The sequence below is a fragment of the Ranitomeya imitator genome, chromosome 2 (genome assembly GCF_032444005.1).
Source record: "Ranitomeya imitator isolate aRanImi1 chromosome 2, aRanImi1.pri, whole genome shotgun sequence".
Classification (NCBI taxonomy): domain Eukaryota; kingdom Metazoa; phylum Chordata; class Amphibia; order Anura; family Dendrobatidae; genus Ranitomeya; species Ranitomeya imitator.
In genome coordinates this window covers 425094481-425121624 of record NC_091283.1, presented here as the reverse complement: position 1 = coordinate 425121624, position 27144 = coordinate 425094481, and the positions used below count along the sequence as shown (strand labels likewise).

General features: G+C 47.1%; 1 protein-coding gene across 1 annotated transcript in view; it reads left to right on the top strand.

Annotated features, from left to right (window-relative positions):
* Positions 1 to 18283: 18283 nt before the first annotated feature.
* ARFGEF2 (ARF guanine nucleotide exchange factor 2) overlaps positions 18284 to 27144 on the top strand; it is a 123200-nt gene continuing 114339 nt past the window's right edge. Inside the window, exon 1 of the mRNA XM_069750827.1 lies at positions 18284 to 18498. Coding sequence (XP_069606928.1) covers positions 18366 to 18498 — 133 coding nt within the window. The 5' untranslated portion in view covers positions 18284 to 18365. The remainder of the gene's footprint in view (positions 18499 to 27144) is intronic.

Genomic DNA, 27144 nt, shown 5'->3' with positions numbered 1-27144 from the left:
TCATAGCTCTGTAATGCATAGCGTCCTCTTTTTCAAGGGACCAAAAGTAATTGGACAATGGACTCAATACTTTCACAATGTTCATATAAGTTGATGGAACTAATCATCAAACATGAAGAAATTGAGATTAATCATATAAAAGATGACATTACAAAAATACAGACATCCCTGAATAAATATAACAATGTTGAGGATTTCAACATTTTAAACCAGAGAATGGAAAAAAACTTACTGAAACTAGAGGAACATGTTGCTGATATTAAACATGACAAATTCCAGAGAGATAAACGGGATTATGAATTGAACCAAGTTTACACCTGGAAAATCTCCCGTACCTGGAATAGAAGGAATAGACGCCCGCAACATGATTTCTTTGATTCCAATTATAAAGGGCGAAGGGTCAGCTTCACTGCATCTCATGAGTCGATGGGTTCATCCAGCTCAAATCATAATACTTCAGAAGATTTTTCGGATGTATCGTTTGGATCCAACAGGCATAATGAGACATTTAATGAGAGATCAGGTGCCATCAGCAAAGCAAAAAACGCCGGAGGAGGGCGGGGAGGAAGCACAAACGTAAGAACTTACCCGCTCAGGAATCAGAGGAAGTATTGACACTTCCAGTCTGGAATCTTTCCAGCTATATTTTGTCTGAAGCTGAAATTTCTCTTTTGGGAAAAGGACTTGGTTTTTGTCCAATAAAAAAATTTGACGTATTTAGGACTTTATTGGATGTAAACAAATTTGCCAGAAACTTAACCTTGAAATGTCACTTTGAACAAGATTCTGCTTTTTCTGATACTGTGCAACCTCCTGGATATACCAATGCTGTTTCTCCACATGGTAATTTTTCCTTTCAGGAACTTTTGGATTATTCTATTTTACGAGATTTGCAATCCGATTCACTTGAGAAAGACTGTAATATGAATAAGGATTTTGGTACACCTAATGCTCTATTCTATCCAGTACAATCCAGACCCACTGTCTTGGACACCTTCCAAGAACTGGTAGAGAGGGATTTAATGAAACTGGATAGTAACATAGATTTTGTGCATGATAATCTGACTGTTTTGGAAAGACAGGCTATAAGTAATTTACGCCATAATGAGGATTTATTGATCAGACAGGCTGACAAAGGAGGGGGGGTGGTAATTTTGAATGCTGGTTTATATTACGTGGAAAATCTTCGCATTCTTAGTGATTGTTCTACTTACACCCAAATTCCATATGATCCCACAAAAGAATTTCAGATACATTTAGAGAAATTATTAGTAGATGGCCTATCCACAGGTGCTATTACACAAAAAATATATGATTATTTAAATATCAAACATCCAGTTATCCCTATTTATCATGCGTTCCCTAAGATTCATAAAAATGTTTTTCCTCCTCCGTTTAGAGCCATCATCTCTGGTATAGGGTCACTCTCAGAAAATTTGGGAGAATGGGTGGATCATTTTCTACAACCCTTAGTGATCAATTTACCGGGTTACATTAAAGATACCAAAGCAGTCATTGCCGCATTAGATGGCTTTTTGTGGTCTTCACATTATACATGGGTCACCTGTGATGTGGTTGGTTTATATCCTTCCATACCACATAATATCATTCTAACCAGCCTGTCATATTTTCTCAATAAGTACAGCACATACAAACAGGAGATTCAATTTTTTATTATAGATTCAGTTTCTTTTCTGTTGACCCATAATTATTTTTCATTTGACAGGTTGTTTTTTATTCAAAAAAAGGGCGTTAGTATGGGAGGGAAATGTTCCCCTTCATTAGCCAATATTACAGTAGCGGTTTGGGAAGAAAAATATATTTTCAATGAGAATAATCCCTTTTCTAATAACATTGTATTTTTTGGTCGCTATATCGATGATTTGATTATAATTTGGAAGGGGGAAGATATGCTGATTACGGATTTCATAAAATACGTGAATAATACCGATTTTAATCTCTCCTTTACTTTTAATACCTCCAAGACTTCTATCAATTATTTGGATATTTCCTTATCAGTAAATGAAAATACTAACTTAGTTGCTGTTTCCCCTTATAGAAAATCTACTGACAGCAACTCAATTTTGGAGGCACACTCTTGTCACCCAAAACATGTCATTAAGAATATACCAGTGGGTGAATTTATCAGGCTTAAAAGAAATTGTAGTTCAGCTGCACAATTCACACAGGAAACTGAGTCTGCAGTTTTCAGACTTAAAGATCGCGGTTATCCTAATTGGATGCTACACAGAGCAAAATCAGTGACAAAAGACATTGATAGGAAGTCTTTATTATGGAGTGATAATGAGGATTCAGGGTCTCTTTCTAGGAACCCCAACAAGAATAATAATAAAATGAAAAAAATTAAAAGAAAAAGGCTTAATGAAAATAAACACACAGAGCCTGCCTCTCACTCTCTGAGTACGATAAATTTTTCCACAGTTTATAGTCCGCAGTATGCAGAAATAATTCAAATTGTGAAAAAATATGTTCCTATTTTATATAGTGATGTGAAGCTAGCACATATTTTAGATCGTACTCACATACGATATCTTGCCAAAAAAGCACCTTCCTTACGTGACATCCTATCTCCGAGTCTTTATCTCCACAGTAAATTGACTGCAGGAAATAGTGCCTGGTTAACATATAAGGGTTTTTTTAAATGTGGTCACCACCCGTGTAAAACGTGTAATTTCGTAAGAAAAACTACTAGTTTCACCTCTAGTGTGACAGGCATTACTTATCCGATTCGAACGCACATGAATTGCAACTCAGAAGGTGTCATTTACTTGATAGAATGCGACTTATGTAAACTGCAATATGTGGGCTGCACAGTGGGCCCTCTAAAAAGAAGGTTTTGTAAGCATATCTCAGAATCTGCACTTAATAATACATCACATAACATTTCTGCAGTCTCTCACCACTGCAAAACAATCCATGCAGGTAATACCAGCATGATTAAAGTGACTGCTATTGAAAAAGTGCATAAACCCCCTAGAGGCGGTGATCATAGACGTAAGATATTAAATCGTGAATCCTTTTGGATATTTTCTCTACAGTCAAGGGTGCCCTTAGGGCTGAACAAACGTCTTGACCTCATTTTGCAGTTAGATTAATGTAATAATTTCATATATTTATTTCATATAATCCAATTTTTTTTTTTTTTTAATAATTATTTTTTTTTTTTTTTTTTTTTTCTTCTCTCCATAAGAAGGTGATATTTAATATTGTACACACTGTGAATTGGTTCTATTACTCCGGCTAATGTAATTTTTTGATACACCATTGTGGTTCTTTTTCCATAGACATGTCTTTCTCTTTTGCGGTTCACAGGGGGTTAATCTAATGAATGTTCTGATTGCCCACCTGAATTTTAATCTAAGCACTTGTTGTTTTAGTGTTCTGTGTTGTATAAAATGTTAATATGTGGTCCCATTTTCATGCCATGACTAAGACCTGATGGTCGAAACGCGTCGGCGTTGACCACCTGGGACCCCCATCTCTTTCTTGCAAATGTTTGCATTTTAAAGTGTTTTCAATAAATTGACTTTTTAGAAGATCCATGCTGGAGATTATTTTTTCTTTTTCATTGCTGGCAATGGACTCTAAGGGCTGCAATTAACTCTGAAGGCGTCTCCCTCGTTAACCTGTAATCAATGAAGTAGTTAAAAGGTCAGGGGTGGATTCCAGGTGTGTGGTTTTGCATTTGGAAGCTGTTGCTGTGAGCAGACAACATGTAGTCAAAGGAACTCTCAATTGAGGTGAAGCAGAACATCCTGAGGCTGAAAAAAAAAGAAAAAATCCATCAGAGAGATAGCAGACATGCTTGGAGTAGCAAAATCAACAGTTGGGTACATTCTGAGAAAAAAGGAATTGACTGGTGAGCTTGGGAACTCAAAAAGGCCTGGGCGTCCACGGATGACAACAGTGGTGGATGATCGCCGCATACTTAATTTGGTGAAGAAGAACCCGTTCACAACATCAACTGAAGTCCAGAACACTCTCAGTGAAGTAGGTGTATCTGTCTCTAAGTCAACAGTAAAGAGAAGACTCCATGACAGTAAATACAAAGGGTTCACATCTAGATGCAAACCATTCATCAATACCAAAAATAGACAGGCCAGAGTTAAATTTGCAGAAAAACACCTCAAGAAGCCAGCTCAGTTCTGGAAAAGTATTCTATGGACAGATGAGACAAAGATCAACCTGTACCAGAATGATGGGAAAAAAAAAGTTTGGAGAAGAAAGGGAACGGCACATGATCCAAGGCACACCACATCCTCTGTAAAACATGATGGAGGCAACGTGATGGCATGGGCATGCATGGCTTTCAATGGCACTGGGTCACTTGTGTTTATTGATGACATAAGAGCAGACAAGAGTAGCCAGATGAATTCTGAAGTGTACCGGGATATACTTTCAGCCCAGATTCAGCCAAATGCTGCAAAGTTGATTGGACGGCGCTTCATAGTACAGATGGACAATGACCCCAAGCATACAGCCAAAGCTACCCAGGAGTTCATGAGTGCCAAAAAGTGGAACATTCTGCAATGGCCAAGTCAATCTCCAGATCTAAACCCAATTGAGCATGCATTTCACTTGCTGAAATCCAGACTTAAGACGGAAAGACCCACAAACAAGCAAAGCATTAAGAAGGAGGAAACCCAGCGTTTGGTGATGTCCATGGGTTCCAGACTTAAGGCAGTGATTGCCTCCAAAGGATTTGCAACAAAATATTGAAAATAAAAATATTTTGTTTAGGTTATGTTTATTTGTCCAATTACTTTTGACCTCCTAAAATGTGGAGTGTTTGTAAAGAAATGTGTACAATTCCTACATTTTCTATCAGATATTTTTGTTCAACCCTTCAAATTAAACGTTACAATCTGCACTTGAATTCTGTTGTAGAGGTTTCATTTCAAATCCAATGTGGTGGCATGCAGAGCCCAACTCGCGAAAATTGTGTCACTGTCCAATATTTCTGGCCCTAACTATATATATATATATATATATATATGTCATTGAGACACATATATATATATATATATATATATATATATATATATATATATATACTGTATTTATATTTAATTCAGCGCGAGATAGCACAAGCCGGTAATTCAATTGCCGGCTTTTCCTATCTCCTTCACAAACCCGACAGGATATGAGACATGGTTTGCATACAGTAAACCATCTCATATCCCTTCTTTTATTACATATTCCTCCTTACTAATGTAACAAGTGTCTCTGTGTAAAATTTGGTGTCTAGCTATTAAATTAAAGGGTTAAATCCCGGAAAAAATTGTCATGGGCTCCCGCGCAATTTTTTCCGCCAGAGAGGGAAAGCCAGTGACTGAGGGCAGATATTAATAGCCTAGAGGGGGTCCATGGTTATTGGCCCCCCCTGGCTAAAAACATCTGCCCCCAGCCACCCCAGAAAAGGCACATCTGTAAGATGCGCCTATTCTGGCACTTAGCCTCTCTCTTCCCACTCCCGTGTAGTGGTGGGATATGGGGAAATGAAGGGTTAATGTCACCTTGCTATTGTAAGGTGACATTAAGCCAGGTTAATAATGGAGAGGCAATTATGACACCTACCCATTATTAATCTAATAGTACGAAATGGTTAATAAAACAGACACACACATTATTAACCCCTTTCTGACATCGGACGTACTGTCCCGTCGAGGTGGGGTGGGCCCCTATGACCACGGACGGGATAGTACGTCCAGCGCGATCGGCGGCGCTCACGGGGGGAGCGCGGCCGAGTGTCAGCTGTCTATCGCAGCTGACATCCGGCACTATGTGCCAGGAGCGGTCACGGACCGCCCCCGGCACATTAACCCCTGGCACACCGCGATCAAAGATGATCGCGATGTGCCGGCGGTGCAGGGAAGCATCACGCAGGGAGGGGGCTCCCTGCGGGCTTCCCTGAGCCCCCCGCAGCAACGCGATGTGATCGCGTTGCTGCGAGGGTCTTACCTCCCTCCCTGCCTGCTCCAGACCCGGATCCAAGATGGCCGCGGATCCGGGTCCTGCAGGGAGGGAGGTGGCTTCACAGAGCCTGCTCAGAGCAGGCACTGTGAAGCAGCCTGCACTGCTATCAGATCGGTGATCTGACAGAGTGCTGTGCAAACTGTCAGATCATCGATCTGTGATGTCCCCCCGGGACAAAGTAAAAAGGTAAAAAAAAAATATTCCTAAATAATGAAAAAAAAAAAAATATTATTCCCATAAATACATTTCTTTATCTAAATAAATAAAAAAAAAACAATAAAAGTACATATATTTAGTATCGCCGCGTCCGTAATGGCCCGACCTATAAAACTGGCCCACTAGTTAACCCCTTCAGTAAACACCGTAAGAAAAAAAAAAACCGAGGCAAAAAACAACGCTTTATTATCATACCGCCGAACAAAAAGTGGAATAACACGCGATCAAAAGGACAGATATAAATAACCATGGTACCGCTGAAAGCGTCATCTTGTCCCGCAAAAAACGAGCCACCATACAGCATCATCAGCAAAAAAATAAAAAAGTTATAGTCCTGACAATAAAGCGATGCCAAAATATTTATTTTTTCTATAAAATAGTTTTTATCGTATAAAAGCGCCAAAACATAAAAAAATGATATAAATGAGGTGTCGCTGTAATCGTACTGACCCGAAGAATAAAACTGCTTTATCAATTTTACCAAACGCGGAACGGTATAAACGCCTCCCCCAAAAGAAATTCATGAATAGCTGGTTTTTGGTCATTCTGCCTCACAAAAATCGGAATAAAAAGCGATCAAAAAATGTCACGTGCCCGAAAATGTTACCAATAAAAACGACAACTTGTCCCGCAAAAAACAAGACCTCACATGACTCTGTGGACCAAAATATGGAAAAATTATAGCTCTCAAAATGTGGTAACGCAAAAAATATTTTTTGCAATAAAAAGCGTCTTTCAGTGTGTGACGGCTGCCAATCATAAAAATCCGCTAAAAAAACCACTATAAAAGTAAATCAAACCCCCTTCATCACCCCCTTAGTTAGGGAAAAATTAAAAAAATGTATTTATTTCCATTTTCCCATTATGGCTAGGGTTAGGGCTAGGGCTACAGTTTGGGTTGGGGCAAAGTTACAGTTAGGGTTTAGATTACATTTACAGTTGGGAATAGGGTTGGGATTAGGGTTAGGGGTGTGTCAGGGTTAGAGGTGTGGTTAGGGTTACCGTTGGAATTAGGGTTAGGGGAGTGTTTGGATTAGGGTTTCAGTTATAATTGGGGGGTTTCCACTGTGTAGGCACATCAGGGGCTCTCCAAAAGCGACATGGCGTCCGATCTCAATTCCAGCCAATTCTGCGTTGAAAAAGTAAAACAGTGCTTCTTCCCTTCCGAGCTCTCCCGTGTGCCCAAACAGGGGTTTACCCCAACATATGGGGTATCAGCGTACTCAGGACAAATAGGACAACAACTGTTGGGGTCCAATTTCTCCTGTTACCCTTGGGAAAATACAAAACTGGGGGCTAAATATAATTTTTGTGGGAAAAAAAAGATTTTTTATTTTTACGGCTCTGCGTTATAAACTGTAGTGAAACACTTGGGGGTTCAAAGCTCTCACAACACATCTAGATGAGTTCCTTAGGGGGTCTAGTTTCCAAAATGGTGTCACTTATGGGGGGTTTCTACTGTTTAGGTACATTAGGGGCTCTGCAAATGCAATGTGACACCTGCAGACCATTCCATCTAAGTCTGCATTCCAAATGGAGCTCCTTCCCTTCCGAGCCCTCCCATGCGCCCAAACAGTGGTTCCCCTCCACATATGGGGTATCAGCGCACTCAGGACAAATTGGACAACAAATTTTGGGGTCCAATTTCTCCTGTTACCCTCGGGAAAATACAATACTGGGGGCTAAAAAATAATTTTTGTGGGAAAAAATTTTTGTTTTATTTTTACGGCTCTCCATTATAAACTTCTGTGAAGCCCTTGGTGGGTCAAAGCGCTCACCACACATCTAGATAAGTTCCTTAGGGGGTCTACTTTCCAAAATGGTGTCACTTGTGAGGGGTTTCTACTATTTAGGTACATTAGGGGCTCTGCACACGCAACATGGCGTCTCATCTCAATTCCTGTCAATTTTGCATTGAAAAGTCAAACGGCGCTCCTTCCTTTCCGAGCTCTCCCATCCGCCCAAACAGTGGTTTACCCCCACATATGGGGTATCAGCGTACTCAGGACAAATTGTACAACAACTTTTGGGGTCCAATTTCTTCTCTTACCCTTGGAAAAATAAAAAATTGGGGGCAAAAAGATAATTTTTGTGAAAAAATATGATTTATTTTTACGGTTCTGCATTATAAACTTCTGTGAAGCACTGGGTGGGTCAAAGTGCTCACCACATGTCTAGATAAGTTCCTTAGGGGGTCTACTTTCCAAAATGGTGTCACTTGTGGGGGGTTTCAATGTTTAGGCACATCAGGGGCTCTCCAAACGAAACATGGCGTCCTGTTATGAACTGGTGGTTCAGAAACACAATGGACCTGGTGGTTAAGAGCACACAAAGTGACCTGATAGTTACCAATAACATAGGACGAGCTCTGAGACGTGGGAACTCTGCTGACCGCAATCCCTAATCCTATCACACCACACTAGAGGTAGCCGTGGAGCGCTCCTAACCAGACCTAGGCGCCTCGGGCACAGCCTGAGAAACTAGCTAGCCCTGAAGATAGAAAAATAAGCCTACCTTGCCTCAGAGAAATTCCCCAAAGGAAAAGGCAGCCCCCCACATATAATGACTGTGAGTAAAGATGAAAATACAAACATAGAGATGAAATAGATTTTAGCAAAGTGAGGCCCGACTTACTGAATAGACCGAGGATAGGAAAGATAACTTTGCGGTCAGCACAAAAACCTACAAACAACCACACAGAGGGCGCAAAAAGACCCTCCGCACCGACTAACGGTACGGAGGTGCTCCCTCTGCGTCCCAGAGCTTCCAGCAAGCAAGACAAACCAATAAAGCAAGCTGGACAGAAAAAATAGCAAACAAAAGTAACACAAGCAGAACTTAGCTTATGCAGGGCAGACAGGCCACAAGACGATCCAGGAGAGAGCAAGACCAATACTGGAACATTGACTGGAGGCAAGGAACAAAGAACTAGGTGGAGTTAAATAGAGCAGCACCTAACGACTTAACCTAGTCACCTGAGGAAGGAAACTCAGAAGCCGCAGCCCCACTCACATCCACCAGAGGAAGCTCATAGACAGAACCAGCCGAAGTACCACTCATGACCACAGGAGGGAGCTCGACCACAGAATTCACAACAGTACCCCCCCTTGAGGAGGGGTCACCGAACCCTCACCAGAGCCCCCAGGCCGACCAGGATGAGCCAAATGAAAGGCACGAACCAGATCGGCAGCATGAACATCAGAGGCAAAGACCCAGGAATTATCTTCCTGACCATAACCCTTCCACTTAACCAGGTACTGGAGTTTCCGTCTCGAAATACGAGAATCCAAAATCTTCTCCACTATATACTCCAACTCCCCCTCAACCAAAACCGGGGCAGGAGGATCAACGGATGGAACCACAGGTGCCACGTATCTCCGCAACAATGACATATAGAATACATTATGGATGGAAAAAGAAGCTGGAAGGGTCAAACGAAAAGACACAGGATTAAGAACCTCAGAAATCCTATACGGACCAATGAAACGAGGCTTAAACTTAGGAGAGGAAACTTTCATAGGAATATAACGAGACGACAACCAAACCAAATCCCCAACACGAAGTCGGGGACCCACACAGTGCCTACGGTTAGCGAAACGTTGAGCCTTCTCCTGGGACAATGTCAAATTGTCCACTACATGAGTCCAAATCTGCTGCAACCTATCCACCACAGTATCCACACCAGGACAGTCCGAAGACTCAACCTGCCCTGAAGAGAAACGAGGATGGAAACCAGAATTGCAGAAAAACGGCGAAACCAAAGTAGCCGAGCTGGCCCGATTATTAAGGGCGAACTCAGCCAAAGGCAAAAAGGACACCCAATCATCCTGATCAGCAGAAACAAAACATCTCAGATATGTTTCCAAGGTCTGATTGGTTTGTTCAGTTTGGCCATTTGTCTGAGGATGGAAAGCCGAGGAAAAAGACAAATCAATGCCCATCCTAGCACAAAAGGCTCGCCAAAACCTCGAAACAAACTGGGAACCTCTGTCAGAAACGATGTTCTCCGGAATGCCATGTAAACGAACCACATGCTGGAAAAACAATGGCACCAAATCAGAGGAGGAAGGCAATTTAGACAAGGGTACCAAATGGACCATCTTAGAGAAGCGATCACAAACCACCCAAATGACCGACATCTTTTGAGAGACGGGGCGATCCGAAATAAAATCCATAGAGATATGTGTCCAGGGCCTCTTCGGGACTGGCAAGGGCAAAAGCAAGACAAACCAATAAAGCAAGCTGGACAGAAAAAATAGCAAACAAAAGTAACACAAGCAGAACTTAGCTTATGCAGGGCAGACAGGCCACAAGACGATCCAGGAGAGAGCAAGACCAATACTGGAACATTGACTGGAGGCAAGGAACAAAGAACTAGGTGGAGTTAAATAGAGCAGCACCTAACGACTTAACCTCGTCACCTGAGGAAGGAAACTCAGAAGCCGCAGCCCCACTCACATCCACCAGAGGAAGCTCATAGACAGAACCAGCCGAAGTACCACTCATGACCACAGGAGGGAGCTCGACCACAGAATTCACAACAGTACCCCCCCTTGAGGAGGGGTCACCGAACCCTCACCAGAGCCCCCAGGCCGACCAGGATGAGCCAAATGAAAGGCACGAACCAGATCGGCAGCATGAACATCAGAGGCAAAGACCCAGGAATTATCTTCCTGACCATAACCCTTCCACTTAACCAGGTACTGGAGTTTCCGTCTCGAAATACGAGAATCCAAAATCTTCTCCACTATATACTCCAACTCCCCCTCAACCAAAACCGGGGCAGGAGGATCAACGGATGGAACCACAGGTGCCACGTATCTCCGCAACAATGACATATAGAATACATTATGGATGGAAAAAGAAGCTGGAAGGGTCAAACGAAAAGACACAGGATTAAGAACCTCAGAAATCCTATACGGACCAATGAAACGAGGCTTAAACTTAGGAGAGGAAACTTTCATAGGAATATAACGAGACGACAACCAAACCAAATCCCCAACACGAAGTCGGGGACCCACACAGTGCCTACGGTTAGCGAAACGTTGAGCCTTCTCCTGGGACAATGTCAAATTGTCCACTACATGAGTCCAAATCTGCTGCAACCTATCCACCACAGTATCCACACCAGGACAGTCCGAAGACTCAACCTGCCCTGAAGAGAAACGAGGATGGAAACCAGAATTGCAGAAAAACGGCGAAACCAAAGTAGCCGAGCTGGCCCGATTATTAAGGGCGAACTCAGCCAAAGGCAAAAAGGACACCCAATCATCCTGATCAGCAGAAACAAAACATCTCAGATATGTTTCCAAGGTCTGATTGGTTTGTTCAGTTTGGCCATTTGTCTGAGGATGGAAAGCCGAGGAAAAAGACAAATCAATGCCCATCCTAGCACAAAAGGCTCGCCAAAACCTCGAAACAAACTGGGAACCTCTGTCAGAAACGATGTTCTCCGGAATGCCATGTAAACGAACCACATGCTGGAAAAACAATGGCACCAAATCAGAGGAGGAAGGCAATTTAGACAAGGGTACCAAATGGACCATCTTAGAGAAGCGATCACAAACCACCCAAATGACCGACATCTTTTGAGAGACGGGGCGATCCGAAATAAAATCCATAGAGATATGTGTCCAGGGCCTCTTCGGGACTGGCAAGGGCAAAAGCAACCCACTGGCACGAGAACAGCAGGGCTTAGCCCGAGCACAAATCCCACAGGACTGCACAAACGAACGCACATCCCGCGACAGAGACGGCCACCAAAAGGATCTAGCCACCAAATCTCTGGTACCAAAGATTCCAGGATGACCATCCAACACCGAACAATGAACCTCAGAGATAACTCTACTCGTCCATTTATCAGGGACAAACAGTTTCTCCGCTGGGCAACGGTCAGGTCTATTAGCCTGAAATTTTTGCAGCACCCGCCGCAAATCAGGGGAGATGGCAGACAAAATTACCCCCTCTTTGAGAATACCCTGCGGCTCAGGCAAACCCGGAGAGTCGGGCACAAAACTCCTAGACAGGGCATCCGCCTTCACATTCTTAGAGCCCGGAAGGTACGAAACCACAAAGTCAAAACGGGAGAAAAACAGCGACCAACGAGCCTGTCTAAGATTCAACCGTTTGGCAGACTCGAGATAAGTCAAGTTCTTGTGATCAGTCAAGACCACCACGCGATGCTTAGCTCCTTCAAGCCAATGCCACTCCTTGAATGCCCTCTTCATGGCCAACAACTCTCGATTGCCAACATCATAATTACGCTCAGCAGGCGAAAACTTCCTGGAAAAGAAGGCACATGGTTTCATCACCGAGCCATCAGAACTTCTTTGCGACAAAACAGCCCCTGCTCCAATCTCAGAAGCATCAACCTCGACCTGGAACGGGAGCGAAACATCTGGCTGGCACAACACAGGGGCAGAAGAAAAACGACGCTTCAACTCCTGAAAAGCTTCTACAGCAGCAGAAGACCAATTGACCACATCAGCACCCTTCTTGGTTAAATCAGTCAACGGTTTAGCAATACTAGAAAAATTATTGATGAAGCGGCGATAAAAATTAGCAAAGCCCAGGAACTTTTGCAGACTCTTCAGAGATGTCGGCTGAGTCCAATCATAAATGGCCTGAACTTTAACAGGGTCCATCTCGATAGTAGAAGGGGAAAAAATGAAACCCAAAAATGAAACCTTCTGAACACCAAAGAGACACTTTGACCCCTTCACAAACAAAGAATTCGCACGCAGGACCTGGAACACCATTCTAACCTGCTTCACGTGAGACTCCCAATCATCCGAGAAGACCAAAATATCATCCAAGTATACAATCAGGAATTTATCCAGGTACTCTCGGAAGATGTCATGCATAAAGGACTGAAATACTGATGGAGCATTGGAAATCCCGAATGGCATAACCAGGTACTCAAAATGGCCCTCGGGCGTTTTAAATGCTGTTTTCCATTCATCGCCCTGTTTAATACGCACAAGATTATACGCACCACGAAGATCTATCTTGGTGAACCAACTAGCCCCCTTAATCCGAGCAAACAAATCAGACAGCAGCGGCAAGGGGTACTGAAATTTGACTGTGATTTTATTTAGAGGGCGGTAATCAATACAAGGTCTCAACGAACCATCCTTCTTGGCCACAAAAAAGAACCCTGCTCCCAATGGCGACGACGACGGGCGAATATGACCCTTCTCCAAGGATTCCTTTACGTAACTCCGCATAGCGGCGTGCTCAGGCACAGACAAATTAAACAGTCGACCCTTAGGAAACTTGCTACCAGGAATCAAATCGATAGCACAATCGCAATCCCTATGCGGAGGTAGGGCACTGGACTTGGGCTCATCAAATACATCCCGGTAATCCGACAAGAACTCTGGGACCTCAGAAGGGGTGGATGATGAAATAGACAGAACTGGAACATCACCATGTACCCCCTGACAACCCCAGCTGGACACAGACATAGATTTCCAATCCAATACTGGGTTATGGACTTGTAGCCATGGCAACCCCAACACGACCACATCATGCAGATTATGCAACACCAAAAAGCGAATATCCTCCTGATGCGCAGGAGCCATGCACATGGTCAGTTGGGTCCAGTACTGAGGCTTATTCTTGGCCAAAGGCGTAGCATCAATTCCTCTCAATGGAATAGGATACTGCAAGGGCTCTAAGAAAAACCCACAGCGCCTAGCAAAGTCCAAGTCCATCAAATTCAGGGCAGCGCCTGAATCCACAAATGCCATGACAGAATAGGATGACAAAGAGCAGATCAAAGTAACGGACAAAAGAAATTTCGACTGTACCGTACCAATGGTGGCAGAGCTAGCGAACCGCTTAGTGCGCTTAGGACAATCGGAGATAGCATGAGTGGAATCACCACAATAAAAACACAGCCCATTCCGACGTCTGTGTTCTTGCCGTTCAGCTCTGGTCAAAGTCCTATCACATTGCATAGGCTCAGGTTTATGCTCAGATAATACCGCCAAATGGTGCACATTTTTACGCTCACGTAAGCGTCGATCGATCTGAATGGCCAAAGACATAGACTCATTCAGACCAGCAGGCATAGGAAATCCCACCATGACATCCTTAAGGGCTTCAGAGAGACCCTTTCTGAAAATTGCTGCCAGCGCACATTCATTCCAATGAGGGAGTACAGACCACTTCCTAAACTTCTGACAATATATCTCTACCTCATCCTGACCCTGACACAGAGCCAGCAAATTTTTCTCTGCCTGATCCACTGAATTAGGTTCATCATACAGCAATCCGAGCGCCAGAAAAAAACGCATCAATATCGCATAATGCAGGATCTCCTGGCGCAAGGGAAAATGCCCAGTCTTGAGGGTCGCCACGTAATAAAGAAATAATGATCTTAACTTGTTGAACTGGGTCACCAGAGGAGCGGGGTTTCAAAGCCAGAAACAGTTTACAATTATTTTTGAAATTCAGAAACTTAGCTCTATCTCCAGAAAATAAGTCAGGAATAGGAATTCTAGGTTCTAACATAGATTTCTGAACCACAATGTCTTGAATATTTTGTACTCTTGCAGCGAGATGATCCACACAAGAAAACAGACCTTTAATGTCCATCACTACACCTGTGTCCTGAACCACCCAAATGTCTAGGGGAAAAGAAAGACAAAACACAGTGCAGAGAAAAAAAAATGGTCTCAGAACTTCTCTTTTCCCTCTATTGAGAAGCATTAGTACTTTGGGCCTCCAGTACTGTTATGAACTGGTGGTTCAGAAACACAATGGACCTGGTGGTTAAGAGCACACAAAGTGACCTGATAGTTACTAATAACATAGGACGAGCTCTGAGACGTGGGAATTCTGCTGACCGCAATCCCTAATCCTATCACACTAGAGGTAGCCGTGGAGCGCTCCTAACTAGACCTAGTCGCCTCGGGCACAGCCTGAGAAACTAGCTAGCCCTGAAGATAGAAAAATAAGCCTACCTTGCCTCAGAGAAATTCCCCAAAGGAAAAGGCAGCCCCCCACATATAATGACTGTGAGTAAAGATGAAAATACAAACACAGAGATGAAATAGATTTTAGCAAAGTGAGGCCCGACTTACTGAATAGACCGAGGATAGGAAAGATAACTTTGCGGTCAGCACAAAAACCTACAAACAACCACGCAGAGGGCGCAAAAAGACCCTCCGCACCGACTAACGGTACGGAGGTGCTCCCTCTGCGTCCCAGAGCTTCCAGCAAGCAAGACAAACCAATAAAGCAAGCTGGACAGAAAAAATAGCAAACAAAAGTAACACAAGCAGAACTTAGCTTATGCAGGGCAGACAGGCCACAAGACGATCCAGGAGAGAGCAAGACCAATACTGGAACATTGACTGGAGGCAAGGAACAAAGAACTAGGTGGAGTTAAATAGAGCAGCACCTAACGACTTAACCTTGTCACCTGAGGAAGGAAACTCAGAAGCCGCAGCCCCACTCACATCCACCAGAGGAAGCTCATAGACAGAACCAGCTGAAGTACCACTCATGACCACAGGAGGGAGCTCGACCACAGAATTCACAACAGCTTCCCATCTCAATTCCAGTCAATTTTGCATTGAAAAGTCAAATGGCGCTCCTTCGCTTCCGAGCTGTGCCATGCGCCCAAACAGTGGTTTACCCCCACATGTGGGGTATTGGCGTACTCAGGACAAATTGTACGACAATGTTTGCGGTCCATTTTCTCCTGTTACCCTTGGTAAAATAAAACAAATTGGAGCTGAATTAAAAATTTTTTAAAAAAAAGTTAAATGTTCATTTTTATTTAAACATTCAAAAAATTCCTGTGAAGCACCAGAAGGGTTAATAAACTTCTTGAATGTGGTTTTGAGCACCTTGAGGGGTGTAGTTTTTAGAATTGTGTCACACTTGGGTATTTTCTATCATATAGACCCCTCAAAATGACTTCAAGTGAGATGTGGTCCCTAAAAAAAAATGGTGTTGTAGAAATGAGAAATTGCTGGTCAACTTTTCACCCTTATAACTCCCTAACAAAAAAAAAATTTTGGTTCCAAAATTGTGCTAATGTAAAGTAGACATGTGGGAAATGTTACTTATTAAGTATTTTGTGTGACATATCTCTGTGATTTAATTGTTAATTGTTTTTTTCACAAATAAACGCAGGTACTATCAAAGAATTTTTACCATTGTCATGAAGTACAATATGTCACGAGAAAACATTGTCAGATTCACTGGGATCCGTTGAAGTGTTCCAGAGTTATAACCTCATAAAGGGACAGTGGTCAGAATTGTAAAAATTGGCCCGGTCATTAACGTGCAAACCACCCTTGGGGGTAAAGGGGTTAAAAAGTATTTTAATGAAATAAAGACACATGGTGTTTTAATATTTTATTATACTCTTAATCCACCTCAAGACCATTGTTATCTGAAACAAAGGTAAAAAAATCAAACAACAATACTCCATACCTTCCGACGTTCAGTCTTGTCCCACGCTGTAAATCCATCTGAAGCCCCGCCCATTGCCGCGCCACTTCATTCAGCTCCGCCTACGGCTGCATGCGGTGTGCGCACCCTATGTTTAACATTGGGTATGCAGGCCATGTCGCTGTATGCGGATGCCTCCACATGCATCGTTTTGATGGTGCGACGACCTGCGCCGATCTCAACGAGTTGCAATTTCATGCAGATGCTGCACCGTTAAAACGACGTATGCGGAGGCATCCGCATACAGCGGCATGGCCTGCGTACCCAATTTTAAAGATAGGGTGCGCACGCCGCATGCAGACATAGGCGTAGCTGAATTAAGAGGCGCGGCAGTGGGCGGGGCTTCACTGAGGAAGTCCGCATCCCTCCGCAGCCCGGGTAAACGCTAGTGTGAAACTAGCCTAACTCTGCCGTCCACATCCAGGGAGAAAAGCTGCAGTGCCCTGGGTTGTAAACTTCATGATTATGTTAGGCACCATGGACAATGGAACATTAAGATCTCTGTAAGTGGGCTTGTAACCTTGATATTGTTCAATAATTTGGGTTCTCAAGTCCTCAAACAGTTCTCTTCCTCTCTTTCTGTTCTACAGTCTTAGTGTGGCATACACAATCATACAACGCAAACAGTGAGTCAACATCTCCCCTTTTTATCTGGCTTTAGGTGTGATTTTCATATTTCTTACACCTTTTACTTGCCTCAGGTAAGTTTGAACGAGCATCACATGCTTGAAACAAAAGTTATTTACCCCAAATTTTGGAAAGGTGCCAACAATTTTAGCTAGGCTATTTTGGGGGTTTTGTGTGAAATTATGTCCAATATGACTTTTTTTGTGTTACACTACACACAAAGGAAATATGTGTAGAACAAAACACGGCAATAATTTTCTGGGAGAAATACTTCATTTTCTGTAACAATTTCGACATGACCTCATCTCACATACACAATATATTCAGTAATATAGAAACGACTTACCTCATACAGTATGCTATATACAGTATATATATATAAACACATATATAACCCTTTCACATACAAATATAACACACCGTATCAGAAATAACTTACCTCATAGGGAATACTATAAATCTAGTCATATAATTATAACCCTTTCACATATATTATAACATACAGTAATAGACAATTTACCTCATATTACTACTAGAACATGTTTGATACCTCATCTAACATATATAATAATATACAGTAATTTAGATATTATGTAGTTATTATCTTTCCTCACATATAGTAGAACTCACAGCCCTATAGAGACAGACTATAATTTCACTGAGAATACAGTACCATGAGCCCTGTAAAGACAGCTGCTAGCTCGCTGAGGGCAGGTCACTTGTGACTGTATTTCCCGCCCACTGCTTCCTACACTGTTTCCCGACTGCAGTTACACGTCTTCTGCACTAGAGGGCAGTAATTAAAAAGTTAAGGAAAAGACCACGCCCACCCCGGAAGAAATCTTGCACTGTCGGTTGGCCCCGCCCACCCTGGACGCAGTGCTGTCAGATTTCAGATTCCGCCTTCTATAACATGACTTTAGCACCGCCCCCGGCTCAGACCTTTGGTTGCCAACTTGGAAGGGGCGGAGACGGAGAGGGTCATGTGATGACCTCCAAGATGGCGGCGCAGTGCTGAGTCCCCGGTGCGGACGGAGTGACAACAGTCCCGGGACATGCAGGAGGAGGGGGACAGAGATAAGACTAAGAGCATGTTCCTGTCCCGGGCGCTGGAGAAGATTCTGGGCGACAAGGATGTGCGGAAAAGCCAGAACTCTACATTGCGCACGGCATGTCAGGTGGCTCTAGGTGAGAGATGTGCGAGGGGCGGAGGAGGAGACGTGAGACAGATAGGGATGGGGTAGGGACGTGTGACAGATGTGTGTGAGGCGGAGGAGGGGACATGCGACAGATGTGTGTGAGGCGGAGGAGGGGACATGCGACAGATGTGTGTGAGGCGGAGGAGGGGACGTGCGACAGATGTGTGAGGTGGAGGAGGGGACATGCGTCAGATGTGCAAGGTGGAGGAGGGGACGTGCGTCAGATGTGCGAGGCGGAGGAGGGGACGTGCGACAGATGTGTGAGGCGGATGAGGGGACGTGCGACAGATGTGTGAGGCGGATGAGGGGACGTGCGACAGATGTGTGAGGCGGATGAGGGGACGTGCGACAGATGTGTGAGGCGGATGAGGGGACGTGCGACAGATGTGTGAGGCGTAGGAGGGGACGTGCGTCAGATGTGTGAGGCGGAGGAGGGGACGTGCGACAGATGTGTGTGAGGTGGAGGAGGGGATGTGCGACAGATGTATGAGAGGCGGAGGAGGAGACGTGCGACAGATGTGTGAGAGGCGGAGGAGGGGACGTGCGACAGATGTGTGAGAGGCGGAGGAGGGGACGTGTGACAGATGTGTGAGGTGGAGGAGGGGACGTGTGACAGTTGTATGAGGGGAGGGGACGTGTGACAGTTGTATGAGGGGAGGGGACGTTCGACAGATGTATGAGGGGAGGGAACTTGTGTCAGATGTATGGGAGGTGGAGGAAGGGACGTGCGACATGTATGAGAGGTGAAGGGGACGTGCGACAGATGTATGAGAGGCAGAGGAGGGGATGTGTGACAGTTGTATGAGGCGGAGGAGGGGACGTGCGACGTGTGAGAGGCGGAGGAGGGGATGTGCGACAGATGTGTGAGAGGCGGAGGGGACATGTGACAGATGTGTGAGAGGTGGAGGAGGGGACGTGCGACAGATGTGAGAGGTGGAGGAGGGGACGTGCGACAGATGTGAGAGGTGGAGGAGGGGACTGCGACAGATGTGTGAGAGGTGGAGGAGGGGACGTGTGACAGATGTGCGACAGATGTGTGAGAGGCGAGGAGGGGACGTGCGACATGTGTGAGGCGGAGGAGGGGACCTGCGACAGATGTGTGAGAGGCGAGGAGGGGACCTGCGACAGATGTGTGAGAGGCGGAGGAGGGGACATGCGACAGATGTGTGAGAGGTGGAGGAGGGGACGTGCGACAGAAGTGTGAGAGGTGGAGGAGGGGACGTGCGACAGATGTGTGAGAGGTGGAGGAGGGGACGTGCGACAGATGGGTGAGAGGTGGAGGAGGGGACGTGCGACAGATGTGTGAGAGGTGGAGGAGGGGACGTGCGACAGATGTGTGAGGTGGAGGAGGGGATGTGTGACAGTTGTATGAGGCGGAGGAGGGGACGTGCGACGTGTGAGAGGCAGAGGAGGGGATGTGCGACAGATGTGTGAGGCGGAGGGGACATGTGACAGATGTGTGAGAGGTGGAGGAGGGGACATGCGACAGATGTGAGAGGTGGAGGAGGGGACGTGCGACAGATGTGAGAGGTGGAGGAGGGGACTGCGACAGATGTATGAGAGGCGGAGGAGGGGACGTGCGACAGATGTGTGAGAGGTGGAGGAGGGGATGTGCGACAGATGTATGAGAGGCGGAGGAGGAGACGTGCGACAGATGTGTGAGAGGCGGAGGAGGGGACGTGCGACAGATGTGTGAGAGGCGGAGGAGGGGACGTGTGACAGATGTGTGAGGTGGAGGAGGGGACGTGTGACAGTTGTATGAGGGGAGGGGACGTTCGACAGATGTATGAGGGGAGGGAACTTGTGTCAGATGTATGGGAGGTGGAGGAAGGGACGTGCGACATGTATGAGAGGTGAAGGGGACGTGCGACAGATGTATGAGAGGCAGAGGAGGGGATGTGTGACAGTTGTATGAGGCGGAGGAGGGGACGTGCGACGTGTGAGAGGCGGAGGAGGGGATGTGCGACAGATGTGTGAGAGGCGGAGGAGGGGACGTGTGACACAGGTATGGGAGGCGGTGGAGGGGACATGCGACAAATGTATGAGGGGAGGAGACGTGTGAGAGATGTATGGGAGGCAGGGAGGAGACGTGTGAGAGATGTATGGGAGGCGGAGGAGGGGACGTGTGACAGTTGCATGGGAGGCGGAGGAGGGGACGTGTGACAGTTGCATGGGAGGCGGAGGAGGGGACGTGTGACAGTTGCATGGGAGGCGGAGGAGGGGACGTGTGACAGTTGCATGGGAGGTGGAGGAGAGAACGTGTGACAGTTGTATGAGGGGTGGGGACGTTTGACAGATGTATGAGGGGAGGGGACGTTTGACAGATGTATGAGGGGAGGGGACGTTTGACAGATGTATGAGGGGAGGGGACGTTCGACTGATGTATGAGGGGACGGGACGTGTGATGTATGGGAAGTGAAGGAGGGGACGTGTGTCAGATGTGTGGGAGGAGGGGACGTGTGACAGCTGTATGAGAGGCGGAGGAGGGGACGTGCGATAGATGTGTGAGGCGGAGGAGGGGACGTGTGACACATGTATGAGGGGAGGGGACGTGTTACAGATGTATGGGAGGCGGTGGAGGGGACGTGCAACAGATGTATGAGATGCGGTGGAGGGGACGTGCGACAAATGTATAAGGGGAGGGGACGTGTGAGAGATGTATGGGAGGAGGGGATGTGTGACAGTTGCATGGGAGGCGGAGGAGGGGACGTGTGACAGTTGTATGAGGGGAGGGGGACGTGTGTCAGATGTATGGGAAGCGAAGGAAGGGACGTGCGACAGATGTATGGGAGGCGGTGGAGGGGATGTGTGACAGATGTGTGAGAGGTGGAGGAGGGGACGTGCGACAGATGTGTGAGAGGTGGAGGAGGGGACGTGTGACAGATGTTTGAGAGGTGGAGGAGGGGACGTGCGACAGATGAGAGGTGGAGGAGGGGACGTGCGACAGATGTGTGAGAGGAGGGGACGTGCGACAGATGTGTGAGAGGCGAGGAGGGGACGTGCGACAGATAGGGACGTGTGACGTGTGAGGCGGAGGAGGGGACCTGCGACAGATGTGTGAGAGGCGAGGAGGGGACCTGCGACAGATGTGTGAGAGGCGGAGGAGGGGACCTGGGACAGATGTGTGAGAGGTGGAGGAGGGGACATGTGAGAGGTGGAGGAGGGGACGTGCGACAGATGTGCGACAGATGTGTGAGAGGCGAGGAGGGGACGTGCGACATGTGTGAGGCGGAGGAGGGGACCTGCGACAGATAGGGATGTGTGAGGCGGAGGAGGGGACCTGCGACAGATGTGTGAGAGGCGAGGAGGGGACCTGCGACAGATGTGTGAGGCGGAGGAGGGGACATGCGACAGATGTGTGAGAGGTGGAGGAGGGGACGTGTGAGAGGTGGAGGAGGGGACTGCGACAGATGTGTGAGGTGGAGGAGGGGACGTGTGACAGATGTGCGACGTGTGAGAGGCGAGGAGGGGACGTGCGACATGTGTGAGGCGGAGGAGGGGACCTGCGACAGATGTGTGAGAGGCGAGGAGGGGACCTGCGACAGATGTGTGAGAGGTGGAGGAGGGGACATGCGACAGATGTGTGAGAGGTGGAGGAGGGGACGTGTGAGAGGTGGAGGAGGGGACGTGCGACAGATGTGTGAGAGGTGGAGGAGGGGATGTGCGACAGATGTGTGAGAGGCGGAGGAGGGGACGTGAGACAGATGTGTGAGGCGCAAGAGGGGACGTGTGACAGATGTATGAGAGGCGTAGGAGGGGACGTGTGACACATATGAAGGGAGGGGACATGTGACATATGTATGGGAGGCGGAGGAGGGGACGTGTGACAGTTGTATGAGGGGAGGGGACGTGTGACAGTTGAATGAGGGGAGGGGACGTGTGACAGTTGTATGAGGGGAGGGGACGTGTGACAGTTGTATGAGGGGAGAGGACGTGTGACAGTTGTGTGAGGGGAGGGGGACGTTCGACAGATGTATGAGGGGAGGGGACGTGCGACAGATGTTTGGGAGGGGAGGAGGAGGGGACGTACGACTGATGTACGAGGGTAGGAGGAGGGGGGGACGTGTGTCATATGTATGGGAGGCGGAGGAGGGGACGTGTGTCATATGTATGGGAAGCGGAGGAGGGGATGTGCGACATATGTATGGGAAGCCGAGGAGGGAACGTGCGACAGATGTAGGGGAGACGGAGGAGGGGACGTGCGACAGATGTAGGGGAGACGGAGGAGGGGATGTGTGACAGATGTATGAGAGGCGGTGGAGGGGACGTGCGACAAAAGTATGAGGGGAGGGGACGTGTGACAGATGTATGGGAGGAGGGGATTTGTGACACATATGAAGGGAGGGGACATGTGACAAAAGTATGGGAGGCGGAGGAGGGGATGTGTGACACATGTATGAGGGGAGGGGACGTGTGACAGTTGTACGGGAGGAGGGGACGTGTGTCATATGTATGGGAGGCGGAGGAGGGGACGTGTGTCATATGTATGGGAGGCGGAGGAGGGGACGTGTGTCATATGTATGGGAGGCGGAGGAGGGGACGTGCGACAGATATATGGGAGGCGGAGGAGGGGACGTGCGACAGATATATGGGAGGCGGAGGAGGGGACGTGTGACAAATTTATAGGAGGCGGAGGAGGGGACTTGAAGCACATGTATGAGAGGCGGAGGAGGGGACTTGCGACAGATGTTTAAGAGGGGACGTCCGACTGATGTACGAGGGTAGGAGGAGGAGGGGACGTGTGTCATATGTATGGGCGGCGGGGGAGGGGACGTGCGACAGATGTGTGGGAGGCGGAGGAGGGGACGTGCGACAGATGTGTGGGAGGCGGAGGAGGGGACGTGGGACAGATGTATGGGAGGCGGAGGAGGGGACGTGCGACAGATGTATGGGAGGGGATGTCCGACTGATGTACGAGGGTAGGAGGAGGAGGGGACGTGTATCACATGTATGGGAGGCGGAGGAGGGGACGTGTGACAGATGTATGGGCGGCGGAGGAGGGGACATGCAACTGATGTACGAGGGGAGAAGGAGGGGACGTGCAACTGATGTACGAGTGGAGGAGGAGGGGACGTGTGACTGATGTACGAGGGGAGGAGGAGGGGACGTGCGACTGATGTACGAGGGGAGGAGGAGGGGATGTGCGACTGATGTACGAGGGGAGGAGGAGGGGACATGCGACTGATGTACGAGGGGAGGAGGAGGGGACGTGCGACTGATGTACGAGGGGAGGAGGAGGGGACGTGCGACTGATGCATGATGTTTGAGCATTGATATTGACCCTCATATGTACGATCTTGTGAATCTTCACAGTGCATGCTGTCAGTATTCTCAGACCTTATAAGCTCTCGGTCTTGTGACCTGCAGTATGCGATTTCCATACACCAGGTAACATTCCAACTAGACGTGTCAGGCATCACTCTATTAGCCCTTATGCAAATTACATACTTGTGGTCATGTGCCTGACCGCTTCTGGCATCGGAGAATCCCAACAGCAGTGTGGTGTTCTGAGGATTCACAAGTCTGCATTCACACAGACCTCCAAGCCTGGAAAACCCCTTTAGCGTTGAAAAGGATAGGTGAAGCTTAGTAATTATTTATTTATCCATACGAAACACTGATGACACGTGTACCCTTTTTTTTTTGTTGCATACGAGAAAAACACTAAAGTCTGAATGAGGCTTAAGGGATCGAGATGAGCGGGTCGCTTTGCACAATCCCTGATCGTGGTGGTCCAAATTGTTGATCTCTGGCTGTGAACAGAAGCTGCTACAAATTCCTGAGCTTCTGGACCCCCTGATACGGCCATTGATTTCCCCGGCCTTTTTTGAGGTCATGTGTGCAGCGCACAGGTGACGTCTTGCCAGTCCTGCTAATAACAAGCTGAGCCTGGAATCCCAGAATCTCCATTTGCGCAGCTCCTGTCCATGGTCAAGGAGCACCGACCTGGACCGGGGTTGTGCAAAGCTATCCACTTATTTCTACTTGCGGCGAATGAGCCTCCTCCTCCGATTTGTTAACTCCGTCACATTAATCAGTGTAGGATAGCTAGATTGAGAGTGTCCTAGTATTTTTAAAACTGAATTTTGGTTTGTCATCTCTTTTATATGCAGCTGTCATGACGGCTTTAATGGCGGCTCTGTGCTGTGGATTGTTATTGAGGCTGCTCTTTTAAAATTAGTTGTTTCCCAGCTGGATTTCCATCAGCAGTTTGGTTATTTGCATTGTGCTGTACAAGGAACTTCTGTGTGTCCGCAGTCTGCTGATACTGCCCCTACAATATTATATTAATATCATATTTGGACAGCGGAAATATTTTTGCTTTTCCAGGACGTCCCCCTGACAGCACTCTGGAGGACGTCCTCCTCCTCTTTGCAGGGACAGGAAAAACAACACGAGAGGTTAAAAGGTCCCACTCCTCCCCCTTTCCCTCAGTGTTTTTCCTGTCCCTGCATGGAGGGACACACGAGAGATCAGCAGAAGCTTACCGGACCGGAGGGCTCAGAGGGATCGTGCGGCTGGTCCAATATCTTTCCTCCTCTTTAGTAGCCCAGGGCAGAAACTTCCCGGTGGGGAGTCCCACTGCCCCAGAGACCAGTCGAGCAGACGGGCTCCTGGGTAGAGCCGCTTCCTCCCAGTGGGGGGCTCTCGGCACGGGCGCCATATTGGAGAAGAGGTGCCGGTGCCTGGTCGGAGAAGAGGCGCAGGGACCCACGTGTTCCAGACACGAACACGGAGGGATTCAGGAGAACTTCCGGCATCAGCGGGGCCCAGCGTGCGTTCCACTGCGTGGAACGCGGAAGTAGGTGGTCATAGTAGCCGAGCGTCATTTCCGGTGACGTCATCGGCGTATCCCGATCAGGCCGGACGTCATTTCCGGTGATGTCGGCGACCCAGTGTGCGTCCCACTTCGTCGAACGCAGAAGTAGGCATTATAGCCGAGCGTCGATTCCTGTGACGTCAGCGGCGTATCCGTCCAGCGTTCCACAGTGCGAGGAGCGGCGGGCGCCAAAATTTGATTAAGTTTGCGCAGGCTTCAGATCGCATGTACACGAGGCTCGCGGTCACACGGTCCAGAGTCACGGGGTTGGTACAGAGGGCTGGAGCAGAGGTGTCTGCAATGCTGGAGACAAAGGGTGAGTGCAGCGACTCCTGCTGTGTCCTTCTGTCATGGGACTGCACATTTATCCAGGTCTGAAGTTCTCTCAACAGAGGATATGGAAGTCAGGAGTGAGGATGCTGGGGTAAGTGCGCATAGCACAGATGTACCTACACACACATATGTAGACGCTAAGCAGTCCCTATTCTTATATTTAGGATAAGGATGTCCCACAGACACCCCTCCCAGCGACAAAAAAGCCAGGCAAGGCCTCGGCGAAGTCTAGGCGGTGCTCCATATGTCATGTAAATCTACCAGAGGCATATAAAAAAGCTCTCTGCAACTCCTGTATTTCCAAGGTTGTAAGAGAAGAACAATCAACATTCTTATCAGAGATGAGTCTAATTCAGGAGGAGGTACAAAGTTCATTAGCTACCATGTCACAGCAGTACCCTTCCAGTCCAGGTCCGAGTCGCAAGAGACCTAGAGGGGACCAAGAACAAGGGGATCCTGATATTTCTTCAAATGAAGAATCAGACTTTAAGAGTTCGGATCAGGAGGAAGGAGAGCTGCCCCTAGAAGAGCAGTGGAAGACATGGAAGATCTAGTGCAAGCGGTGAGAAATACGATGCAGATGAAGGAAGAGCCGCGTCCAAAGTCCAGGCAGGACTTGATGTTTGGAGGTCTTACATTTCAGAGACAGACGGTGTTCCCGGTGAGCGAACACATCCGACTGATGATATTGCAGGAATGGAAGGATGCGGAGCGTAGACTGGTGATGGGAATTTAAGGGCCGTCTACCGTTTGACCCAGAGGATATCAAGACATTTGAAGAAATCCCTAAAGTCGATGTACCTGTGGCCAAGGTTACAAAGAAGACAGCCATCCCTTTTGAGGATTCGTCAAGCCTCAGAAATGCCATGGACCACAAGGCAGATATTCTCTTACGTCGAGCTTGGGAAACATCGGCAGCTCTGATAAAGGCTAACATAGCAGCTACTTCAGTGGCCAGGTCCATGTATTTGTGGATGGGACAATTAGAAGAACATTTAGTTAATAAGACCCCGCGGGCTGATATAATTTCTTCCATGCCCATTATAAAGTCTGCCACGGCCTTCATGGCTGATACTTCAGCTGAATCAGTGAGATTTGCAGCTAGAAATAGTTCCTTATCTAATGCAACCCGTAGGGCTATATGGCTTAACCCCTTTACCCCCAAGGGTGGTTTGCACGTTAATGACCAGGCCAATTTTTACAATTCTAACCACTGTCCCTTTATGAGGTTATAACTCCGAAACGCTTCAACGGATCCTGGTGATTCTGACATTGTTTTCTCGTGACATATTGTACTTCATGATAGTGGTAAAATTTCTTTGATAGTACCTGCGTTTATTTGTGAAAAAAACGGAAATTTGGCGAAAATTTTGAAAATTTCGCAATTTTCAAACTTTGAATTTTTATGCAATTAAATCACAGAGATATGTCACACAAAATACTTAATAAGTAACATTTCCCACATGTCTCCTTTACATCAGC